Raw genomic sequence first — 19,239 nt, 5'->3', positions numbered from 1 at the left:
GCCAAGTCGAGTTGGCCAAGTTGCTCTTCCATTTATAGAAGGTCATTTAAGAGAAATTTACTCAGGGCTCTGCCTCTCTGATTTTTTTCTTTGTCCCTATTTAATGTTAAATTAGAAACAGTAACAATGTTTGTGTGATGCTCTTAACTTTAGCAAAGAACTTTCATATATCCTCTCTTTTACTTGCTGTGACAGCTGTGTGAGGTTGGGTGTTGCATGTTGTGATACCATATTTACGTAAAACAGAGGCAGGCAGACTTGCCCAGAGACCCTTGGCACTTTGGCAGACACAGGTCTAAGTCCCAGCTGCCTTTTTTAATGAGAGTTTTTTCTTTGTGGTGGGGAAGGCTGGTGTCTGTAGACAGCTTCCCCCTGCCATATGAAATTACCTTTCCAAGAATGTGGCTCCAGACCACTCTTTGGTAAAGGCTTATATATAAATTCATAATCTGGCTCCATAATCTGGAACCATTGGGAGCCAGTCAGTTTTCTCTTTTCCCCCAGCAGTCTTTATCATCAGTTGTCATTTTGGTCAGACCCACCCAGTTTTTTCCTAGGAGGAGGTCATGGGTTGTTCCTTGAACCATAGGTTTGTCACTGGGTAGTACAATTAAAAAAGAAGTTGGAGTATAATATACATATAAAAAAGCACAAGTCTTAAGTGTACATTTCAGTGGTTATTCATAAACTGAATGCATCTGCGTAACCAGCACTTCCAAAAGCCCCTGTGTTTCAGTGTTGTCACTAAGACTCCTTCCTTCCCGCTTTAACCACTCTCCTGATGTAGATTATGTCTGGTGCATTAGAATTTTAATGTAGAGAGGGATTTTGGTTGGGGTGGGCTTGATGTTGGGTAGCAGTGTCAGGGCACTGGGATAGAGTGCAGAATGGTACTGTGGCCCAGCCCATTGGCTAAATTGCTAGAGTAATCGTTCTTCAGAAAGTCGCAAAGAACTTTCAGCCCTGAATCGTATTTTGTCCTCACATATCTTTAGGGGATTAGCCATGTTTGAGAAGTTACTATTCCTTAAAAGTTAATAATTATTCCACTTTTCCAAGAGATCATTTTTCCTTGTATTATATTAGGTGCATTATTACCTAAAATTTTTTTTAAAAGATTTTATTTATTTATTTATTTATAGAGGGGAAGGATCGGGGAAAGAGAGGGAGAGAAACATCAATGTGTAAGAGAAACATCAGTTGATTGCCTCTCAGACGCCCCCAACTGGGGACCTGGCCTGCAACCCAGATATGTACTCTGTGAATTGAACTGGAGACCTTTCAGTTTGTAGGCTGGCACTCAACCCTCTGAGACACACCAGCCAGGGCAAAACTTTTTTTTAAATTATGATAAAATACACATAACATTGACCATCCTAAACATTTTTAAGTGTACATGTTAGTTGTGTGAAGTATATTCACGTTGTTCTGCAAACTCTAGAACTTTTCATCTCGCAAAACTGAAACTCTGTACCAATTAAACATATTGAGTACATTATTTTATAATTTTTAACTTTCTGTTAGGGAAAATGTGGAACACATTCCAAAATAGAAACAATGGTGTAATGAGCCCCCATGTACCTACCCATCACTCATCTTAAGTAATTATAAATTCATGATCAGTTATGTTTCATTTATATTTCTGCACTCTTACCCCGCACCATATTATTTTTAAAGCAACTCCCAGATGGTTCATATCTAAATATTTTAGTATATATGTAAAAGGAAAGCACTTAAAAAACCCATATTCTTTGTTATGCCTGAGAAAATTTTAATAATTTTATAATATAAAATATATTGTTAATGTCCACAACTACCTGATTGTCTTAGAAATGTTATATATATATTTTTTTTTGAGAAAGAGACAAACGTCGATTTGTTGTTTCACTTATTTATGCATTCATTGGTTGATTTTTACATGTGCCCTGACCGGGAAATGAACCCACAACCTTGACACATTGGGATGATGCTCTAACCAACTGAGCTACCCAGGTAGGGTTATTGCGTACATTTTTCATCTTAGATGGGAAATCCTAGAATATAGCAAGAGGAAGGAAAATAAATAAAATAATTTGGTTGTGCCATGTCCCACCCACTGTGTCAGCTTTTTTGCTTTGTAAACTTTGGGACATTTTCTTATGTTTGTTAGTGAATTTTTGTTTTTCTTTCTCCTGCCAAGGCAGGAGTTGAGGGAGGAAGAAAAGAAAAGAAAAAAGTCAGGTACTTACTTTGGATAACACCTATTGTTATTATACTTCTGATACTACTAATTTATTGGCAGAGGTTTGTGTGAAGGTCAGTGGAAGAAGCATTGTTGTAGAAATTTAATTAACCTGTGTCTTTTGGATGAAGGACACATTCTTGACATGCCTTTTTATTTCTTACTTGCCTCCTTAGGCTAGTAATAGGAATTCTTCTCATGAACAGGAGCTGGCCTTTAAGTCTTATGTGCTGGTTGAGTCAGTCTGCAAAAATCTTCAGACGCTGGCTATGGCCGTGGCTTCTCAGAATGCTGTGTTGTTGGAAGGACCGATAGGATGCGGCAAAACTTCCTTAGTTGAACATTTAGCTGCAGTGACAGGCAGAAAGAAGCCCCCTCAGCTTCTCAAAGTCCAGCTTGGCGATCAGACTGACAGTAAGGTAATTGGGAAATGGCAAGTTTGGGTGGATTAGCATGCGTGTAAATAAATACTTGTGTTAAAATACTGTTTTTGCTAAGGGACTGTGAGAATAGTTACAGGTCTTTCATAACTCATGGGACCAAGTTCTAAAAACAAATGATAGAATTAATCAAATGATATATGAGTGGCACCCCAGGGGCGTGATTTGAGTAATTACTTTATCATCTTTCTGCAGATGCTGTTGGGAATGTATCGCTGCACAGATGTCCCAGGAGAGTTTGTGTGGCAGCCTGGCACCCTGACACAGGCAGCCACAAAGGGACACTGGATCCTACTGGAAGATATTGACTATGCCCCCTTAGACGTGGTATGTGGTTTCTCTTAATTAATCACTAATTTCCTGTTTTTGAAGAGCATTTTGTTAGTAGTGATTCTAGGGAATGATTTAAACATAGTTGTTTGATTAGAGATATGTTTTAAGAAAATCATTCATGGTTGCCTACCTAATCTGGTTTGAGCTCTTGGATTACTTAACTGGTTTCTTGTTTGATAGAATGTTGATAAAATTTTGCTTGTACTTTTCATTTAATAGTTGAATATGTGACCAGTTTCACAAAAGTGGAGCTAAGTATAATCTTTGATGAGTGAGTCCAGATTCAAGGCCAAACTGACGATTTCTGTGTTGGTCTTCTTTGGGCGGTGTCTGGTAAACATCAGAAAATTCCTGTTCTTTGAGTTCCATTTTGTGCAGACAGTTCTTCTGTTAATACATTTGTTTTCAGAAGTTGTACTGTTCAGTTGTTTTAAACATAACTATCATTAGAGTGAATATGTATTTACTTAAAAACATACCTGGATTCTTTGATGATTATTTAGTTGTTTCCAGAACTTCCCAGCTAATTTTTTAAAAAGATTTTATTTATTCATTTTTTGAGAGAGAGGAAAGGAGGGAAAAAGAGAAGGAGAGAAATACCAATCAGTTGCCTCTTACATGCCCCCAACTGGGGACCCAGCCTGCAACCCAGGCGTGTGCCCTGACTGGGAATTGAACCAGCAACCCTTTGATCTGCAGGCTACCACTTGATCCACTGAGCAACATCAGCCAGGGCCAGAATTTATTTATTTTTAGAGAGGGGAAAGGAGGGAGAAAAAGGGGGAGAGAAACATTGATATATGAGAGAAACATCTATTGGTTGCTTCTCACACACCCCCATCTGGACACCTGGCCTGCAGCCCTGGCATGTGTCTTGACTGGGAGTCGAACTGGTGACCTTTTGGTTTGCAGAATCACCCAGTCCACTGAGTCACACAAGTCAGGGCTCAGCTAATATTGAGTTGGCCAAAAAGTCCATGTGGTTTTTTCCGTAAAATGAGACACATTTTTCATTTTCACCAGTAACTATTGATTCGAATATTTTGAGTCTATTGTCTCTCTCCTGCATTGTATAGTGTTAATTGTTCTCAATTAGTGTCTCAGTTCCCTATCAACTTCATCTGGTCAATCTGACTGACCATGGAGCATCATCCAGTGAGAAATCTCCAGTGTGAAACTTCGCAAACCACTTCTGACACATTTAATCTTTCACAGCACCATCTCCATGCATTGTACAAATCTCTTTTTGTGTTTCAGTTGTGTTTTTACTTTTCTTGAAATAATAAAGCATAATATGCTGAATATGTTGCTTATTTTCTTCCATCTTCAATTTTAAAATGGCTATACAGAAATTCACCAATTTTGATACTTTTTTTTAAGTGCATCCTGATATGACAATTGTCATAATACACTCTAACAAAAAAAAAAAGACAAATGTAGTTGAAAAAATAAATAAATCAATTTATAAAATAAATAAATAAAATCTTTAAAAAATAAAAAAAAATTGTTTTGAATGAAGTTAAAAATAATTAAGCACTACTAGAGCCCTCTTATGGAAAAACCAAATGGACTTTTTTGGCCAACCCAATATTTTACAGCAGCTTTTACAGCTCTACTTCAGGTTGACTCTCCCCCCCTTCTTTTTTTTCCAGTTTTTTGGAGTTACCTTGCAGTCGTTTCTGTGTTATTTCGGACTTTCCTTTCAGCTGCTAGCCATGTATGAAATAATGAAAATTACGTCTGATTTTTTGAACCTTCTTTTTGTTTCTTTTCAAACTTACCTTGTAAACTCAGGTTCCTCTAGATCCATGTGTGTAGTCCACACTTTTCTTAAAAAATCTTTACTTGGATATTCCTAAACCAGTGCAAGTTCAAGTTGTCCAAAATGGAATTTGTTCTTTCTCAAAACAGTCTTTTCTGTTCCATGGTTACCAAGCCAGAAGTTTGATGTTTCCCGCTTCTAGCCTCTCATTCAATCTTAAATTGCTTAGAATTTTTCCTTGTCTATTCTTTTCTCTCCTACCCTACTGCCTTAGCACAGGGCTTCTTTCTTTCCTTTCTTACCTTTGCTCCTCTTACCTTTCTTACCTGACTAGTGTTCTTTTTCAAGTCTTTTGCTCCAGGCTCGCTCCTTTTAGTTTATCTTCCATAGTGCTGCACAGTTGGTTTTCTAAAATAAAAAAATGTAATGTTTTCTGACAGGCTAAAATCCTCTCATTAACCTTTGTGAAAAAACTCAAAATTCCTAGGCTCAGCACAGGAGGCTATTTCTCATCTATCTGTAAGCCTTGTACTATTCCACTACTTCATATGGCACAGTCTGCCCTAACCATAACAGAATCTTCTCATGCCACACTCTTAGGCATATATATTTATCCATTTGAATATTTTCCCTGGAATGTATGTGCATTTCTCTCCCACCAAACCTGGCTAATTCCTGCTCATACTTCAAGACTGAGTGAATGTCATGTCCTGTGGGTCAACTTCATTGCCCTGCTTCTTAACCCCTCCATGCTGATTTACCGCCTCTATTCACTATCACTTTGTACATCCCTGGGGTCACACTGGGCATGCTGTATGGTGTTTTGTATAGCTATCTCCCATCAGACGCCAAGCTGTAAAGCCTCAGTCATGCCTGGATTTTTAGTGTCTTGCTTAGTTCTGGTCCACTGTAGGTACTCAGTGAATGTTGAACAAGTAAGTTGTGCTGGAGTGTAGGTGGCCCAGCCTTCCCCACCTGCCTTTTGATCCCAATTTGTGCTGTGAGAACTGCAGTTTCTTTCAAGAATGTTATTTGGAGAGTGGGGTTTTGTTTGTTTGTTTTTGTTTTTTTATTACTTGGTCTTAATAGCATTATCAGTGGGGTTTTGTGATTTAGGTTTCTGTACTGATCCCCCTCTTGGAGAATGGAGAGCTCTTGATTCCTGGCCGCGGTGACTGTCTAAAAGTGGCTCCTGGATTTCAGTTCTTTGCAACCAGAAGGTATGTCACATTAACCTTTCTATTCCCGCTGTGGAGCCTCTTCTTAGTAAGTCTGCACAGTAGAGTGGTAAGTCCAAAAGTCCTGGAAGAGAGTTCTCTGGGCTGATTTTAAGCAAGGTTAGTTGGAACTGATGACAGATCCAGTCTTTTCATTCCTGACTACTTTTAATGGAAGTAATATAGAATATAAGGGTTTCCGCCCACTTATAAATAAGTAACCACTTAAAAAAAACCAACTTTATCTTCTTTTCGTGTTTCCAAAAATTATCAGAGGTGAGACTTGTCAGATAGTCCTGACACTGCTACTTTGTACCTGTGTGTACCTTGTTTGTCTGGTTATAATGGGGCTTACAATACCTACTTTACAACTTAATGTAAATTGTAAAAATGAAGTGAAATGACTTGCGTTAAAGATCTGTCACATAGTAAATGCCCAACTAATGGCTAGCCAGGATGATGTTGATAATGGCATATAGCTTTCAATTGAATATAAGCATCAACAAAGGACTAAAACCTAAGGAAACTTAGTATGTGTTCCTGTTTCCAGTTTATAATAACACAAAGGCGGTGGTTAACTTCCTGCTGCTAGTCTGTACTTGTAGAGCTTCTCCAAACTCTTTAAATTCCTCGGAGTGAAACTAATGTCATGTTATATTTATTGATTATATGAGTGTTTATTATACCACAGTGAATACACATTCCCAGATGGAATGTGGCACTAACCTAGCAGTTCTCAAGAAACACCTTCTAGGCCCTGTTAATTTTAATAGACCCTGATTATATTTACAGAGATAGTAAAGTTCTTTCGTGCTAGGTACATTTCCCAGAAAGTCCTGAAACGTCATAGAAAGATGTCAGACAGACTTGAATTCAGTTCTCAGCTCTGCCATTTGTGGTTGTAGTTGAGTGAGCCAAGGAGGTAAAAAGAAGAGCACAGTCCTCTCAGAACAGTTCTGAGGATTAAATCAAATGGCTTTGGTGTAAGTTTGTGGCTTGCCCAGAGTATATGTCTCATGAATATTCCTTCTCCAGAAATTTTTAATAATTCTGGGTGTGTAGCTTTTGGTAATAAGCAGTGGACTTTAATGCTGTAGGCCTTTCTCTTTCCTGAAGTTATGTCTTAAGAGAAACGTGTTGTTGAGATCAAAACTCCTAATAGAATCATTTACAGTGGCTTGAAAAATCACTTGATTAAAGCTCTACTACCCATTAAAAAAGATTCAAACCTGAGTCAATGACAACCTTTCATTTGTTTTTTGGCGTAGAAGCCTAACACAGTGGTATCTAGTACCAGAAGGGATGTGAATTTTATTCATATGTGAGATAGTGTCTATCTAGCAGGAGATAACCAGGCCATAATTCAAGATTAAAATCGGGAGTTTTGTATGACTTTATTTTTTTTAATTTTAATACATAGACTCTTGAGCTGTGGAGGAAATTGGTATCGACCACTAAATAGTCATGCTACTCTGCTAGACAAATATTGGACCAAAATTCATCTGGATAACATGGATAAGACAGAACTGAGTGAGGTATGTGTTTATTAAAAAGTATTGATGCTTTTCTTTTTTGCTTTTCATTATTACAAGTTGTAGATGTAAATATAAGTAGAGGAAGTAATACAATGAATCCTCAAAATACTCATTAACCTAATGTGCTAACAGTTAGTATGCTGACATTTTAGTGTATTAACTTCATCTACTATTTTTTATTTACTAATATATTTGAAAGCAAACCCCATAACATTTTATCTCCAAATACTTTCATGTATCTCTAAAAATTTAAGGGCATTTTCATATATTACCACAATAACATTACTATACTCAATGCAAATAGTAATTCCTTGGTAAGATTTAATTCTCAGACCATATTTATTGTCCCCATTACCCCCAAAGGATCTTTCTATGAAGTTGATTTGTAACTTGAAATCTTTTACACTTAACACCTTAATGTACATTTTGACCTGGATATTAATGAAAATCAAGATTAGTTATTTTATAGATTGTATACATTGATTCACTTCGTAGTATCACTGGTTATCCTCAGTCATTAAGAGGTACTTCACTTTTCTCTGCTAACCCCTCACCTCCCCTTGTATCTCCCTCCTCTCTTGGAAAGCTTTGCATTCTCCAATGCTTTATCTTGGAGAGTGGCAAATAAAGCACTGTCAGTGGTTATTTAGGCATTGGAGGAGGGGTGCTTTGCTGTTTCTTACTGTAAGTTTTTAGATAAGTGACACAAGACAGTCTTACCAAATATTTTATCTAGTATTTTAGGTGTTTATTAGCAGGGTTTTCAGTGTATCTAGTTGACAAAGAAAAACTGGAAAAAGCTTGCTCATGTAATTTCAAAGAAGCCTTGCCTGCCAGCGTAATTTTATAACTATAGCCTGTTTTGCACTTGAGAGCTCCTCATCTTACTCTAGTTCCCAGTTGTGTACTTCTGTGTCTGATAGGCCCTTATTTCCCAGTGTTATTGCCCTCGCCTATAAGCTCCTCCAGCAACTTGGTGTCGCCACCATGCACTCAGTGCCAGGCACTTTGTAAACATTTTTTGTATGGCTCTGTCAAAGTGCAGCTCTTTCTTTTGTAATTGTAGACACTTAAATGTTTAATTTTCAGATTTAAATACCAGTCTGTTCTTTAAAGGAGAGGCCCAGAGTTCACAGTTAGCTATGATTTATTGGGTATTAAAAGAATGAGAACATTTGACAGCTACTCTTTTCTTAGTTTTTGTATTTTGTGCATTAAGTTCAAACCAGAAGTTAGCTTTTTGTTCCTGTCATGCAAAGCAGTGAGGCATTCTGCTCACAGGAAGTGCAACAGGAACAGTCACCTTTTCACTTAAATGACCCATGTCGTATATAGATAGTTGATTTTGAGATGCTCACTTGTTACTTTTAAGCTTCTGGACTTGATAATAAATCCTAGTAACCCTCTCCTGAATAAATGGCTGGTGGTAAACCCTTGTGTGTATTACTTAGGAAATAAAATAATCTATGCTGACCTCATAAGGGTACACAAGGAACTGCATTTCTGCTGCTACCAACCCCAGTGATCCTGTGCATGGAAAGATTTTATTTTCTTGCTGAAATATCAAATTATACTTTAAAAATGAGTTATTTACGTAGCGCTTGTCTCATATCGAATGTGTACCAGGAATTCACCCCTGGCAGCTTCTCAAACCTTGTCTCCCCCATACGTCTTGCATGTGCCAGCTACTTAATTGTTGGTGCCTTAGATGGCCTACTTTCTCTGCTGGAGGTGCCAAGTCACAACCACTGGTGACCTCTGCAAGGTGCATCTTCTCCATGAAACCTTCCTGGGCCCCCCAAGCAGGGCTGATCTTTGTGCTGCAAGCTTGATTTGCTTATGCCAGATGGAGTTTCTTAAGGGTGGGCTCCATTCCTTATTTGCCTTATTTCCTTTTCCCTGGAACAAATACAAAGTTGGTGCTTGATAAATGCTTACCCAAAGGAATGAATCTCCAAAATGCATATCATTTGATAATAGAGCCATATCATGTCAGTTAGTTTATTAAATGATACTATGTTTAAAATTTTTTATTTTATGTCTACGATAAGATATTTTTTGGTTAAGATAGAAAATGACTGGTAGCCGAGTTTTTACTGAAGTGTTAAATTTCACTAAGATTTTTTTGTTTTTTTTTTAAAGATTTTATTTATTTATTTTTAGACAGAAGGGAAAGGAGGGAGAAAAAAAGGGAGAGGAACATCGATGTGTGGTTGCCTCTCATATACTCCTTGCTGGGGACCTGGCTGGCAACCCAGATATGTGCCCAGATTGGAAATCGAACTGGCAACCTTTTGGTTCACAGGCCGGCATTCAGTACACTGAGCCACACCAGCCAGGGCTAAGTTTTTTTTTCCACCCTAAGTAAAAGTAGCTTTTTTTACCCTGATCATATACATAATTATATAATGAAATTACTACTCAGCAGTAGAAAGGAATGAACTGCTGATACATGCAGTAATGTCTAGATTAATCTCAAAAACACTAAGGAACCTGAACTACACACTACATCCTATATGATTCCATAGAAATGACAGACTTAAAACAAAACCATAGGGATTGGAATCAGATAAGTAATTTTCAGGGGGAAGGGGATTAATTTTAAAAGGGGCACCAGAGAACTTTCTATTTTAGGGATGTTTTGTGGCAATAAGGTCATAAATACATGACCAATTTTAGAGGTGTTCCCTTCCGCACAAAAATGTATGTTTTGTATTTGAAAGATCCACATGTGTAACCATTAAATTGCATTTGTTGATTTTATTCTTTCTCTTCTGCCCTTATTTAATTTTAATCCATCTGAAGTATGTTTTTAGCAATATTTTTTGTAAAATCCTCTAGTATAACAAGGTACGAAGAAATAAAATCTATGAGATCTACAGTTTGAGATGATTTAATATATTTAAAATATGTGGATTATTTCATATACAAAGAAGGAGTCACAGTATCCTTCTTTTCTAAAGCTAAATTAAATGGATGGTAATATTTCTAATATGTACATATTTCTCTTCTCTAGTAGATTTGATTAAAAAATTTTATAACATAAAACTGTGGAATCAATATTATGAGCACCATGTATTATACTGCAAAAAATTCTCAATAGTTACTGAAGTGAATAGGATGAGATCTTTGCTTTTTAGCTTTTATTGTCTGCTTTTGAAAGATCAGCTGCTTTTTATCAGTACTTGACACTAGATCCTTTTACTGTGGTTTGTTTTAAAAGGTTATTTTTTCCAGTTGACTGTTTCCAATTTGCGTTTGGCTGAAAACTGGCACAATGAACTCCAGTAGAATTGTATTTACAATCAGTTAATAGTACTTTCAGGACTCTCTAGTGAGTGATTCCTGGGACTTGGATGTATGGGTTGCTTGGAGAGACCTTTTTTCCATCTGGCTGCTACATTCTAAGCTGTTAGAGATGATGGAATAGCTGGATAACTGAGTTCTGGGTAGGAAAAAATTCAGGGTCTTTGAAGGGGAAGGGAGAGGGTAAGGGTGGAAGTTCTTATACTTGGTAAAGGTGACAAATTTCATAGAGATACATTTTTTTTTGGTTGACTAGTGTCAGGAACAGTTTACATGTGCTTTTAAAAATCACTTCGCTGCTGAATTTTCTTGGTTTTTTCCCTCCCTTTGCCAGGTTCTTGAGAACAGATATCCCAGCCTCTTGGCAGCAGCTGACCACCTGCTTGACATTTACATCCAGCTTACTGGAGAGAAACATCACTCCGGGAATGATAGTTCTATTGGATTTGAACAGGCACCTCAGGAAGTTTCAGAAGCCAGGAGAGAAAACAAAGGACTAAGCCTTGAAGGAAGGGAATTGTCTCTACGGTACTGGACTAAACACTTTTTGAGTTGATATTTTAGAAACTGCTTCTCTCAAAAGTTCTTACCAGCTAGAACTAAATGCTTATAAGAAGTCAGGTTTGAAATTAGAATTCTGGGCAGGTTCATGGTGTCAGATCCCTTTTCCAGGTCTATAGTAACTGATTAGGAAGACTTGTAAAGGCAACATTATTTTTGCTTTGAAAAGAATCACTTTTAAAGGCAAAGTTGGGAATAGTTACAGTTTTTTCACTGGTTATTATTTTGTGACACTTGTGGTCTTAAATAAGACCCTTGGATTTTGCTGTATATGGTGAGTTCTGTGCCTCTTCTCTCTCTATTCCATGGTTGATTTGCCCTTTGAGAATTGAAAATTAGAAATGAGCAACTTCCTCAGTTTGCCCTGAGATTTGCTCCCCCTCCTCGGCTACCCTGTCTGGCATGGATGGGGAAGGAATGAGTGATACGTCACTTCCTGGTAGGGGTAGGAACTGGGACCACTCACGTATTCTTTCCTGTGACGCTGTTTATCTTCTCATTGCCCGAAAACAGGAGAGATTTCGTTGTCAGGTGTGCCCAGATTTAAGTGTACCAAATAAACTGATGCCTTTGCTGTCTTTAGCCTATGGTCTTACTATTTCTTGACTTTGTTTTCTTTTTCTTTAAGGGATCTCCTGAATTGGTGTAATAGGATTGCCCATAGCTTTGATAGTCTGTCTTCATCAGCATCATTAAATATTTTTCAAGAGGTAAGATACAGTCTTCTTGCTTGTTTTCTCTGTGTTCTATCAGGCTGCTGATTTCCACTGTTATTTTTTGTCTCTCGACTGCTGCCAGAGTTTTTCTTTTGTGTAGGCATTGTTTATTATCCTTAGCTACTTACAATTGAACTAATGTTGCCTTAAAACTAATTGGGCATAATAAATGTTTTGTGGCTTTTGAAACAGGTTGCTACTTAATGCAAATAAGAATAGTTTGAGATAGAATAAAATATATACTGAAATTAAAGGTAAAATGAAAAAAAATCTCCCAGGTGATGATAATGTTATAAAATACAAAGTGTTTCTAGGATGTTTAATATTTATTCTTACATATAACTTCTTAGTCTGTGTGATAGATTTATATTTCTCCACTTGCCTCAGTAGAGCCTTTTAATTTTAGCCCAGAGAAATTTATGTGGGGGTTGCAAAGTGTAACCTTGTATGCTGGGCTTGGGAAAAACTGTTGTGTGGGAAGGAAGCCCTATTGAATTACAGCTCAGCCATATTTAATAAGAACACAGATTTGTTCCCTCCTGCTTAAGAATAAAAGTGATACTGCCTGAAGATCTATGTGCTCTTAAAACATTGGCCCATTTTGACTATAAAGTGTTCTGGTTTCTGTCAGTTGGGACTGAGGAGAGAGTATAGGGACCCAGTTTGGTTTGCGGTGTTTCTTTGTGTTTGGTCAAGTTACTTGGAGTAGAAAGAGACCTCATTTGGAGTGCATACGTAAGCTCAGCTGAGCCCTGGCAGCTCAGCTGAGCCCTGGCGTGCGGTGTGCCAGTCTTTAAACCTCTTCCTTTTCTCCAGCGCATTCTTCCCATTCTCCTACATTTGTTATGTTTCTTACAGGTAACCTTGTTTTGTACTTTTAAAATAAAATTGTAGCATCGGTAGGAGTCCTCTTATTTTTAGTTTCTATTTTAGGATGGCATTGTGTTTGTGTGTAAAACCACTTTATTCATACATAATTCATTTAATGTAAAATTTACTTTTAAAGTGTGCAGTTCAGTATTTTTCAGTATGTTCATAGAATTATGCTAGTGGTGATGGCTGTCACCGCTTATCTAACTTTAGAACAATTACATTACTCCAAAAAGAAACCTTGTACTCATTAGCCATCATCTCCATTTTCCCCTTTTATAACCCCTGCCAACCACTGTCTACTTTCTGTCTATAGATTTGCTGATTCCAAACATTTCATATAAGTGAAATTGTACAATATGTGACCTTTTTGTTTCTGGCTTTTTTAATTCAGTATATTCTCTCAGTTAATTCATGTTGAATGTAGCACGAGTCAGTACTATGTATTTTGAAAAGAGGAAATAAGGAAAGCAAAATGATAAAAATATATTCTCCTATCCAGGGATTCCCCAGCGTTATTAAGAGTTTGGTATATATTCCAGATCTTTTTCTTCATGTATAGGCTTAACTCTTACTGTATCTGAATCCTCCATTTAAGGACATTACCATGTTTAAGACATCAGGCCAGTCGTTTTGCAGAATGTCCCACCTTCTGACTTTATCTTGGTACTTCATTGTTCTAACATCAACTGGGGTTTTGTGATTCAGTCCAATTCTGATACAACTACCTGGAGTTAGTGTAGACCCCACAGGATAAGTTCAGGGGCTTGGTCCTCCACAAGACTGCTCCCACTTCAGACTCCAGCTGCAAGTCTTGTGGGGCACACACAATTGCAGCCTAGCTATAAGTTCAGGGGTTCCCACGACCAACTCAGGTGCAATAATTGACTTTAGAACCCATTGAAAGCACAGTATGGTACAGGTTACAGTTTTAATATGAAAGGTTTAACTGTGGAACAGTCAGAAGAGATGCAGAGGGCAAAGTCTTACGGGTCTCAGTCAGAGGAGCTTCTGTTACATCACTGTGACCACTAACCAGGAAGCTCTTCAGGCTTTGGATGTCCAGTATTTTACTGGGGTCTTATGTCATTGGCCATGTGTGAACTCAGTCCCCAGTCCCTCTCTCCTCCCCAAAGGTGTTGGGGGTTTAGCTAAAAGTTTCAACTCTCCAGTCAGACCTAGGTTTTTCTGACCTGGTCAGCCCAACCCTTAAGCTATCCAGTGGCCCATTTGGAGTCAGCTTGTTTAGCATAGTAAACTCAGGTATTGTGCAGAGAGGCTCTAGGAATGACAAAGGACACTCCTTACTCCTGGTAATTCCAAGGGTTTTTGAAGCTTTGTGCTAGGAATTAGGGACAAAGATCAAATAAATTCTCTTTCTTTTTTAAATGCTTGTGTGAAGTTTATTGATACAGTATAATATACTTGGTGGTGGCAGAACCAAGTACACTTAAGTCCTCACTTAATGTTGTTTATAGGTTTTTGGAAACTGCAGCAACATATAATGAAACCAATTTACCATAGACTAATTGATATAAACAAGAGTTAAATTCCTATGGCATATTCCTGGTCACAAACTTCTAAATAAAGACATCAAATATTTCTAATAGTAAACATCGAAATAAATGTGAGCTATATATTTATTTAAGAAAGATTAATAAAAGCAGATAAGAAGATGATTTTCCAACTCACTCCAGTTCAGGGTCACGGGTGGCTTCTCCCAGCAGCTCAGTGTGCAAGGAGGGACCTAGCGCTGGACGGGACACCCTTCCATGAGAGGGTGCACTCACACATGACCCACACTGACTCAGACTGGGACAGTTTACTAAAATGCACATCTTTGGGAGTGGGAGAAAAAGCTGCAGTACCCAGAGAAGAACCACACAGACACGGGGAGAATGTGCACAGAGCACAGACAGTGGCTCCAGCTGAAATTGATTCTTTTTTTCTCATCTCAACATCATAATGAAACGATGTCAAACAAAATGATATTACTTGAGGACCTGCTATATAGTCTTTGTTTTGCCGCACTGATGGTGTCCTTTCCCTTGTCATTTTATCTGTTGTCTTTCCTATAAATGGAAGTTTAACAAAATGCTTGAGGTATTTAAATTCAACTTTTTGAGGGTAGAAGCCATTTTTGGTTGAGATATGTACTTTATATTTTATTACATCAGAGGACACATACCTAGTTGGCCTGTCAATAGGTGCTATGCTTGAGTACTCACTTAGAATAAGGACAATGTGATCCCTTTATGGCACAGCAGGCGTTGCCCTTTATAGCTAGAAAGTAATGTTTTGGTGTTACTTCCACTTCCTAAGAGTCAGTTCCCCCACAGACCGTATACCTGGTGATTAACACTTACTGCTATTTTTCCCTGAATTAAGGGATTTTTGTTTTGTTTTCCCTAATTAACCAGTGTATTGGTAGTAAAGCCTTCACATTTATGTCCTACCTCTGTTATGGCAAGGTCCTTGAGTCTAGGGTTGGTACATTATTTGTACTCTTAGGCTTGTAGACATGTTCTTGCTGAATTTTATGTTTCTCTCTCCTGTGGCCAGGGAAGTGACTCTTTGTTATTAATGAATTACTTTACAAATTGTTCAGTGTTTACCTTGCTTATTTTAATAGGCTCTGGACTGTTTCACAGCAATGCTTTCCAAGCATACAAGCAAACTTAAAATGGCAGAAGTCATTGGAAGCAAATTGAACATTTCCAAGAAAAAGGTATGCTATTTTTCTTTCCCTGTTGAAAGCAAGCTGGAATTTTTAGCTTACTTGCTGGTCTATGGTCCTTACTGTGAACAATTTTTGCAGTAACTGCCACCTCTGTCAAAGTTGGTAGTTTCCTCGTTGCGTCTCGTGGCCCTAAAGCTCTCACCACATCTAGATGAGTAGTTTTCCATGTGTTCTACATTCTTAAAGTGAGCTTCCTGGTGTCCTGTATCACATGTATGCTTTAGACTTTACTGCTAGTATGTTATTCTTTAGGTTATGGACTTAGGACTGGAACTGTGCCTTAGTAACACCTTTATAGTTTTATGCACAAGTAGATTTTTTCCAGGCTTTTTTTTCAAAAAGATTTTAAAATTTACTTTTAGAGAAGAGGGAAGGGAGGGAGAGAGAGGGAGTGAAACATCGATGTGTGAGAGAAACATTGACCAGTTCCCTCTCACATGCTACCAGCTAGGGATCTGGTCTGCAACCCAGGCATGTGCCCTGACCAAGAATCAAACCAGCGACTTTTCAGTTGGCAGTATGATGCCCAACCAATGGAGCCACACTGGCTAGGGCAGATTTTTTCCCAGCTTTTTATTTAAAAAAAATTTTTTTTTAAAGATTTTATTTATTTACTTTTAGAGATGGGGGAAAAGAGGGAGAGAGGAGAAATATATTGATTGATTGCCTCTTGCATGCCCCCAAATGGGGACCTGGCCCTCAACCCTGACATGTGCCCCCATTGAGAATCGAACAGGCAATCTTTTGGTTCATAGGCTGGCACTCAGTCCACTGAGCCACACCAGCCAGGGCCTCAGTTTTTTTAAGTTAATATCTTCAAACATCAGAAAAGTTGAAAAGAATAGTATCAATGAACATCTGTACACACACTACTTAAGTTCATTATTGACATTGTTAATATTTTACCATTCTTATTTTATATCAAAATACTTATATTTGGAGGAGAGAGCATTTTAGCAGTAGTGTTGGTAACTGCACAAGTGTCTGGGGCCATCTTGAGGCAGATATCTGGCATTCCCAAATAAATGATTCAAAGTGCCTTGTGTCAGGAACTGAAATAGGAGCTATTCCTTAGGCTGCTGAAATGATTGGGCTGGTTTTGGCTGCAAGACAGAACACCTACATAAAGGGGATTAAAAAATAAAATTAAAGTAGGCAAGAGAAATGAAACTACCACCACCGGCTTTGATTGAGCAGTATTCATTCCTTTTGGTTGAAGAGGGGTTCACCTTCCCTGAATACTTTGCCCCTTTCATCCTACCTGATCAAAATCTGGGTTCTTTGGATTAACAGCAAGTGTGAGAAAGAGAAGGCAGCTGGGTAGATGTCCTGGAGCGTCTATCATAGCTTCTCTTTCTGCTTTGGCTGTAGTTAGATATACCATGGTTTATTCAAGTCACTGTTTCCTACATTGTGTTAGAAGTTGATTTTTTAAAAAAATTTATTTTTATTGATTTGAGAGAGAGAAAGAGGGAGGAATATCGACTTGGTGTTCCACTTACTGATGCATTTGTTGGTTGATTCTTGTTTGTGTCCTGACCAGGGATTGAACCCGCAACCTTGGTGCATTGGGCCAACACTCTAACCAACTGAGCTACCCTGCCAGGCTATGTTAGAAACTTAAACTAGAAGGAGGAATAGCAGAAGAAAAATTACTTTTGATTTTTTTCCTTATCTTTTAGGAGGAGAGTTTCTGTTCACTCTCCTGGGGCATGGCAGTGTTTTTATTTTAGATTTAGGCAAATCTCTAAATAGGCTTATTTGCATGAATACAAAGTACTATTACAGGGAAGCATTGATAACCAGTATTTTTAAAAACATCAGAAATTTGGAAAATTAAAATACAAAGTTATTATTTGCGCATCTTTGAAGTTAGTACAAAGTGCTCATAATAAAGGGCTAATTAGAGAGTCAGAGTAAGCCTAATGGATGAGGAAATGTTTGAATAGTATACACAGTGTTACTCAGATAAAATCTGTCCCTTCCCATAGGCTGAATTCTTCTGTCAACTCTATAAACCAGAAATTGTGATCAATGAGCTAGATGTGCAAGTGGGTCGCGTGCGGCTTCTACGGAAACAGAGTGAGGCTGTTCACATACAGAGGTAAATAGGGTTGCTTACTAATATGAAAATGTAGAGTTTTAAGGAACTCGATGGTGGGCCTAGTCCAGCACCTTTGAGCTAAACATGTATCTGAATGTGATCTCTTCAGTGCATGTGATGGTATGGAGCTGTGTTTTCCTAGAGTATATTCTATGAAACTAGATAAATTTGGGGGGAAGGCTATTCAACCCATTACAATTAGTAACTATTACTATCCAAATTTTAATTTTTTGGTTTTAAAAAAAAATTGTTGGTTCAATTACAGTTGTTCCCATTTTCCCTCATTAGTCCCCCCTGCCTTTTACAGGTGAGGAAACTGAGGCTAAGTGAGGTTAATTAATTTGCTCAAGGTGATGTAGCTAGAATAGGTAATGTCTTATTTCATTGATATTTTGAGTTACCAGAGGCTGAAGTACCAGGTGTGTACTCAGTGTGTGTAGAATGAATGAGGTCTGCATTTTATGACGTAAGGATATCTGCTGTAGCATAAAGACAGTTACTCTGAGTTGTCTTCTCACTCTTGTTTGTTGAATCTAGAAAATCTGGTTCCTCAAAGCAGCACGAAGAGAAGCTGTAGCCTTTGCCTTAACTGCATCCTTTCTTTCCCCCTCCCAGGGAGAAGTTCACTTTTGCTGCTACGAGGCCTTCCTCTGTTCTTATTGAACAGCTTGCGGTGTGCGTTAGCAAAGGAGAGCCCGTATTGCTGGTGGGAGAGACTGGGACTGGTAAAACCTCTACTGTACAGTACTTGGCTCACATTACAGGTAACTCCTAGGGGGAAAGAATCCCAGAAAAGAAACATTTCACATTGACTGCCTGAAAATACTGGAGTTTAAAGTAAAGTGCTACTAATCCACTTTTCCTAGAAATAACCACTGTTAATGGATTGGCATTAACTATTTTTAGTTCTGCTCTATGGTCTGCAATACATGTACATACAGATTTGATTTTGTTTTTGAAGCAAATAGGACTATGCTGTGTGTATTGCATTTAGTTAAGCAAATTGGACATCTTTAAAAGCAACTGCCTCATTTCTATTCTAATGGCTAAATAATATTTCACACTGGACATTTATTTCATTCTAATTTATAGACATGACTTACTGAAGGGTTTTTGTTGTTTTCAGTTATCTGATTCGAGAGCAGTAATACATAGTGAATCATGTTATACATATCTTTCTGGGTTAGGTGAAATTTTTGAATCTGAAAAGTAAAATAAGATCAGAGGAAAAGCACATTTAAAGATTTGCCCTGTGCCCATGTCCATACATTCTTAAGGATCACATTGGATTTTACCAGTTTCTAAATTTTTGGAATGACCTTTTGACCTTTCCTTTTTAAAGGCCACCGTTTGAGAGTTGTTAATATGAATCAACAGAGTGACACTGCAGACTTGCTTGGAGGGTAAGTGAGGCCTCAGAATTTTTTTCTTGTT

The 19,239-nt window shown here is 37.9% G+C and overlaps 1 protein-coding gene across 1 annotated transcript in view; it reads left to right on the top strand.

Moving 5' to 3' along the window:
- MDN1 (midasin AAA ATPase 1) overlaps positions 1–19,239 on the top strand; it is a 143,766-nt gene that overhangs the window by 24,744 nt on the left and 99,783 nt on the right. Inside the window, exons 6-15 of the mRNA XM_054569713.1 lie at positions 2,398–2,640; positions 2,857–2,988; positions 5,873–5,976; positions 7,394–7,508; positions 11,149–11,342; positions 12,004–12,085; positions 15,594–15,689; positions 17,693–17,805; positions 18,421–18,569; positions 19,148–19,208. Coding sequence (XP_054425688.1) covers positions 2,398–2,640; positions 2,857–2,988; positions 5,873–5,976; positions 7,394–7,508; positions 11,149–11,342; positions 12,004–12,085; positions 15,594–15,689; positions 17,693–17,805; positions 18,421–18,569; positions 19,148–19,208 — 1,289 coding nt within the window. The remainder of the gene's footprint in view (positions 1–2,397; positions 2,641–2,856; positions 2,989–5,872; positions 5,977–7,393; positions 7,509–11,148; positions 11,343–12,003; positions 12,086–15,593; positions 15,690–17,692; positions 17,806–18,420; positions 18,570–19,147; positions 19,209–19,239) is intronic.

This window comes from Pteronotus mesoamericanus, unplaced genomic scaffold, assembly GCF_021234165.1.
Source record: "Pteronotus mesoamericanus isolate MK-2021 breed Mesoamerican mustached bat unplaced genomic scaffold, CSHL_Meso_final contig_20, whole genome shotgun sequence".
Classification (NCBI taxonomy): Eukaryota; Metazoa; Chordata; class Mammalia; order Chiroptera; family Mormoopidae; genus Pteronotus; species Pteronotus mesoamericanus.
This window is presented reverse-complemented; position numbering and strand designations above follow the sequence as displayed.